The following is a 6,000-nucleotide window of genomic DNA, read 5'->3' as shown; positions in this document are numbered from 1 at the left end:
TTGCTTCAACCTCGAAACAGCAAAACGATGGAATATCCCAATACATGACAAAATTGGAACATGGTCAGCTGTACACCGTGAGCACTCCGGAAGGACAGACTGGACATCAGTTGATTCGCGTAGATTTGTATGACATTCATGATATTAAGAATAAGGAAAAACGTCAATGGTGGAAATATGCAAAAATGAGAACACAATTTGTGACATCTTCCCCTAGAAATCGTAAGCAGCAAGTGGTTAATCGGCTTTTGGATTGGGTAGCTGATGATCTGAGGAAAGTACCATCGCTAATGAAGGAAAAGAAAAACGTATTGTAAAAAAAGTATATATAGGAGAGAGGAAAAAACGCATACGATAATCACATATTATCTACTACTTACGCATATCCTACATAGCTATTTCACTTTTACTTACGATTGTTTCCTTCACACCGAGAGAACGTAGGACACGATAAAAGAAAGACGCACCGCGCGATTGCCACATTGGCGTGGTTTAATCGTATGTGGTGACATATTATATATACATATATATCGAAGTCATGGTGCCGACATTCGTCGATTTACAAGGTACAGTTCGTGTTTCTGGTTAATTTTTTACAAAACGTGTGTATAATGTGTATTATACGTGGTTTTTTGTTAAAGGATTCGTCGTGGGTGAACGATTCGTCGTGAAGGAGGTGGCAGTGCTGAAAAATGGCGGCGAAATAACGCATTACATTTTTACGTGCCCGATGCCCTGGCGTTTCCTAATGAAGAAAGATCAGTTGCACGTCTCGTGGTTGATGACGCATCATCATGGGTTGCGCTGGAATGATGGGATGATGCCATACCGTATGGTGCAACGCTTGATAACCGAGGCTGTGAATGGACAGAGCGACGATGATGATGCTTTGATTTACGTGAAAGGTCTTGAGAAACGGGGATGGTTGATGGATATTGTAAAAAACGACAATATTATTGTGGAAACGATCGACAATCACTTCAACGACATTGAATCGTTGGAAAATTTAGATTCTACTAATACCTTCCGGTGTGGAAGACACAAAAACCGTTGCGCATTGCAAAATGCAATGAAATTGTACACTCAGTATAAAAAATATCAAAACGAATAATAGTGCATGTTTTTTATATATTATAACAACTTATTATAATTCTTTATATATTACGATGTATGTACTAATTTAAGTTTTTTTGCATTTTATTAAAAAGTAAAAAGAAAAATGTGAATAATGGATTTTTTCCTTACACATATCCTTATGTGTGTGTGCGAGAGAGAGGATACAACATCCTTTGAATGTGATAGGATGCGTCGTGTTTTTATACGCGTATTATTATTATTATTTGTAAAAGATAAGATGGGCTTGCGGTTTGTTGTTCCCGACGAAGGAACGATATATAAATGCACGGGTAAGGTTCTTCTCACAGTGATTATAATATGTTAAGCGATAGCGATAGCGATAATAGTCCGAACGAGAGTACGGACAGCGATCCGTCAAGTGCGGTTTCGGATGTAGGTAGCGATTTCTACTGTTACGAGCGTATGGTATCGAGTCCTACGTTGATTACATCTTGCTTAAAGGAGAAGAAGTGTTGGAACTTAGCCACACACCATTTACGGAGAGAGATTGGGAATCATTGTTCGCGAGAAATTTTATGGATTCAAAGTGCGGTAGTTGTTGTCGACGATCGCACAAGAAGGTACGAAAATGCAGCTATGAAAGGTGTGCGAATCGATGACATTGGAAGGATGTATAAAAAAATTAAATTCGACATACCTAGAGATAGTTGCGGTGAAACGCTCTGGTTCACGTGTAAGCGAGGGTAGTGATTTTGTTTTAATATAGAGAGAGATGGATGAGCAGGTGGAGGATCTATTTCATCGTGCGACGAGTATCGATACGGCGAACGCGTATCGAGTATGGGAGGAAAAATGTGACGAGTGTCTCGATTTCTTGCGGGAGACGTGTCGAAGCGGTAAACGTCGACGAACATCTGCCGGAGTTGTAAATGCGGCGATCGCTCGACTAGCACGATTGGAAGGTTTGAGAAATGTCCTACGACAACGTTTTGAACATGTGGGCACTGGCTATGTCGAATCGCAAAAAAGAGGGGGATTCTCGTGGTTGGAGATCGAAACAGCTTTTAACAATCGCGTATTGACTGGTGTGGTGTTGAATTCGAATTACATCGAACCTCGACAGTTTCTCGATGACGCGAGAGATATCGTTCTCGATCGGATACGCGATAATCTTCAGAGACATATTTGTTTGAAAGTGAATACAATATTCAACGGTGAGTTCGTTGCGGATGCTAAGAGATCTGCTAAGAGTATTACTACGAAAAATCACGAGCTTTTCGACACATCCGATCTGCGAGAGTGGTACGATAAACACGTGACAGATGATACTTTAGCGGCATTGGAGGAGTTTCAGGAACGTGACAGTGGATGGGCGCTATCACGTATATTGAATCTGATTGTAAATGTTAACAAATATAATCCTATGCATGCGGGATGTTGGGTGGAGCTGCCGCGAGAAATTATGCTGAGGAAGGCGGTAATCAATGTGCGTTCGATAGACAATGCGTGTTTCGCTTGGTCAGTGGTCGCCGCTCTGTATCCAGTGCAAAGTCATGTGAATAGGAAATCATCGTATCCGGATTATACTACTGTGTTGAATCTTGAGGGTATCGAGTTTCCTGTTACCTTAAAACAAATTACGAAATTTGAACTTTTGAACGATATATCTATCAACGTATTTACCGAGCGAAAGAGGGGTGGAAAAAAAGACGGTGGCAATGTAATCGTTCCTCTTCGTCTAACCAAAGAGAAGAAAGAGAAACACGTAAATCTGTTGTACTTGCAAGAGTCGAGACGCGACGACGAAAATGTTATCGCTCATTTCACATGGATTAAAGATCTGTCACGATTGATAGGTTCGCAATTGAGCAAGAATACAGGAAAGAAGTATCTGTGCGATAGGTGGGTATACTAATTGGTTTTGTATATATATATATATATATATATATATATATATATAAAATTGTGTAACGCGTACGATTTGTTACCTTACAGATGTCTGCATTACTTTTATACGAGTGAGAAGTTGTCGCTTCACATCGTTGACTGTACTACGACGAACGATTGTGCTGTTATTCTTCCGAATGAGAACGATAAGTGGTTATCGTTTCGCGATCATAATAAGAAGGAGCGGCTTCTCTTTGTGGTTTATGCGGATTTGGAGTGTATACTGGAGAAGAAGAAGAGGACCAATGATGAAAACATTTCAAGATTCACCTATCAGCATCACAAGGTTTTCAGCGTAGGGTACTACATACGTTGCGTATACGATGAGACTGCGTCGATGTACAGATCTTATCGCGGCGAGGATTGCGTATCGTGGTTTGTCAAGGAATTATACGATTTGACGCATCGTGCGAAAACGATATTCGACAATAATGTGACTATAGCGGAATTTACATCGAACGTCGAGTGGGAAAAATTTCGAAACGCGACTCACTGTCATATCTGCGAACGACCATTTGAGGAAGGAGATGTGCGCGTACGCGATCACTGTCATTTGACCGGACGTTACAGAGGTCCCGCACATTCACGTTGCAATTTACATTATCAGGATACATACGTTATTCCTGTATTCTTTCACAATTTGGCAGGTTACGACGCTCATTTTATCATAAAAGATATTGCTAACAGTTTTGCGGGTAGAGTTGACGTGTTACCTATAACGAAAGAAAATTATATATCGTTTACGAAACATGTCGGGGATACAGTAAACTCTAAATGGGGAAAGGACGGTGTGAAAGTGCGCTTTGTGGATTCGTTTAAATTTCTCAATACTAGTCTCGAAAAATTGGTATCATATCTTGATAAGAGTAAATTGAAAATCACGCGATCGGAATTTTCCAATCTTGACGCTGAGGATTTCGATTTGCTTACGCGGAAAGGAGTGTTTCCGTACGAGTACGTCGACAGCGTCGATAAGCTAGACGAGACTAGTTTACCATCGCGTGAAATGTTTTACAGTTCGTTGACCGACGAGACCGCTTCCGATGACGATTATCAACACGCGACAAACGTTTGGCAACGTTTCCGCATAGAGACTCTCGGCGATTACAGTGATTTGTATCTTAAGACAGATGTGCTTTTATTAGCAGATGTTTTCGAAAATTTTCGTGATACGTGTATCGATAGTTACGGATTGGATCCAACGTATTATTACACTTTACCGGGATATACGTGGGACGCTATGTTGAAATACACTGGTATTCGATTCGAATTACTCACCGACATTGACATGGTGATGTTTGTGGAACGTGGTATACGCGGTGGTTTAAGTCAATGTTCGCATAGATACGCGCAAGCTAATAACAAGTACAATACATCTTCGTACGATCCTTCGAAACCTTCGACGTATCTCATGTACTTCGATGTGAACAATCTGTACGGTTGGGCGATGTCCGAATCCTTACCATACGGAGAATTTCAATGGGTCGACGACATCGAGCGCTTTGACGTAATGTCAGTGTCGTCAGACTCCGTTGTCGGTTATATTCTAGAGGTCGATCTTGCGTATCCGCAAAACGTACACGACGCTCATGCAGACCTTCCATTCTGCCCCAATCGCGAACGGCCTCCCGGAAAACGGAATGACAAACTATTGGCCACTCTTTACGATAAGGAGCGCTATATCGTGCACTATCGCAATTTACAACAATGTATTCAGCATGGATTACAAGTAAAAAAAATTCATCGAATATTACAATTCGCACAATTCCCATGGCTTCGCGGATATATTGAACTTAATACGAGATTTAGAATACTCGCGAATAACGATTTTGAGAAAAATCTTTACAAATTGATGAATAATGCGGTATTTGGAAAAACGATGGAGAACGTACGCGATCATGTTGACGTTCGGCTTATAACGCGTTGGGATGGGAGACACGGTGCGGAAGCGATGATAGCGAAACCGAATTTTCACAGTAGAAGTGTTTTTTCTGAAAATCTGATCGCTGTTGAATTGCGCAAACTCGAGGTGAAATTAAATAAACCGATATACGTAGGTATGTGCATTCTCGAGATATCTAAGTTGCGTATGTATGAATTTCACTATGAATACATGATACCATTGTATCGCGATAGATGTAAGATTATGTACACGGACACGGACAGCTTAATTTATCTTTTAGAATGTAAGAATGTGTACGAGAACATTAAGCGTGATATCGCGAGATTCGACACGAGTGATTATCCTGAGAGAAATGCGTATGATGTTCCACGGGCTAACAATAAAATACCCGGTTTGATGAAAGATGAAAATAATGGTGCGATCATGACGGAATTCATAGGACTCAGAGCGAAGATGTACGCATTGAGAGTGATCGGAAAGAGCGATACAAAGAGAATAAAGGGTATCAAGAAAAAGGTAGTCGCGAAAACGATCACTTTCGACGATTATGTGCGATGTTTGAACGATGCGACGGTACAGTCGAGACGTCAGTCGTGCATACGATCGACGTTGCACGAAGTTTACACAGTGTCTGAATTGAAGCTCGCTCTTAGTCCGTACGATGACAAGCGGTACGTCGTACCCGAATCGGTCGCTACTCTACCTTGGGGACATTATAAAATACCTCTGTAGTTTTTTTAGTTTTTTATTGTAATAAATAAAAAGAAAATTACAATACATTCGTTTTATCTATCCAAGAATTATGTGAATTGTCCATTCCTAACCATTTCACGTACACCTCGTTTCCTCGTTTGCGTAGTATTTTTTCCACGAGATAAACGTCCGGATTAGAGACTCGCTGCAATTCGTGTTCGTAGAATCCACCAGCTATCGGCTTTCCTTGATAATCTTTCAATAGATACGTTGCGGGATTCGTACGTTGTGTTTTAACGATGTAAAAAATCTCGGTGGACCAATTGGGTGTATAACCCTTTTCAAAAATTGTCTTGAATTTACTAATACGTACTGGATCG

At 40.7% G+C, this 6,000-nt stretch overlaps 2 protein-coding genes across 2 annotated transcripts; both read left to right on the top strand.

The window, feature by feature from the left end:
• Positions 1-301: 301 nt before the first annotated feature.
• On the top strand, positions 302-1,255 carry LOC147907956 (uncharacterized). The gene is made up of 2 exons (XM_087411950.1): positions 302-566; positions 642-1,255. The coding sequence occupies exons 1-2, from the start codon at positions 539-541 to the stop codon at positions 1,109-1,111; spliced, it is 498 nt and encodes a 165-aa protein (XP_087268076.1). The 5' UTR covers positions 302-538; the 3' UTR covers positions 1,112-1,255.
• Positions 1,256-1,849: 594 nt separating this feature from the next.
• Positions 1,850-5,702, top strand: LOC147907955 (uncharacterized). Its single transcript, XM_087411677.1, has 2 exons — positions 1,850-2,979; positions 3,046-5,702. Exons 1-2 carry the CDS (start codon positions 1,850-1,852, stop codon positions 5,657-5,659), a joined length of 3,744 nt encoding a protein of 1,247 aa, XP_087267803.1. The 3' UTR covers positions 5,660-5,702.
• The last annotated feature ends 298 nt before the right edge of the window (positions 5,703-6,000 follow it).

This window comes from Acromyrmex echinatior, chromosome 12, assembly GCF_024713525.1.
Source record: "Acromyrmex echinatior isolate Ae372 chromosome 12, ASM2471352v2, whole genome shotgun sequence".
Classification (NCBI taxonomy): Eukaryota; Metazoa; Arthropoda; class Insecta; order Hymenoptera; family Formicidae; genus Acromyrmex; species Acromyrmex echinatior.
This window is presented reverse-complemented; position numbering and strand designations above follow the sequence as displayed.

Excerpts from the sequence above, each read along its gene's own strand:
- LOC147907955 (XM_087411677.1), top strand. The coding sequence starts at position 1,850 with ATGGATGAGCAGGTGGAGGATCTATTTCATCGTGCGACGAGTATCGAT. Across the intron at positions 2,980-3,045 it reads AAGAAGTATCTGTGCGATAG|TAACGCGTACGATTTGTTAC; the intron begins GTGGGTATACTA and ends TATAAAATTGTG.
- LOC147907956 (XM_087411950.1), top strand. The coding sequence starts at position 539 with ATGGTGCCGACATTCGTCGATTTACAAG. Across the intron at positions 567-641 it reads GACATTCGTCGATTTACAAG|GATTCGTCGTGGGTGAACGA; the intron begins GTACAGTTCGTG and ends TTTTTGTTAAAG.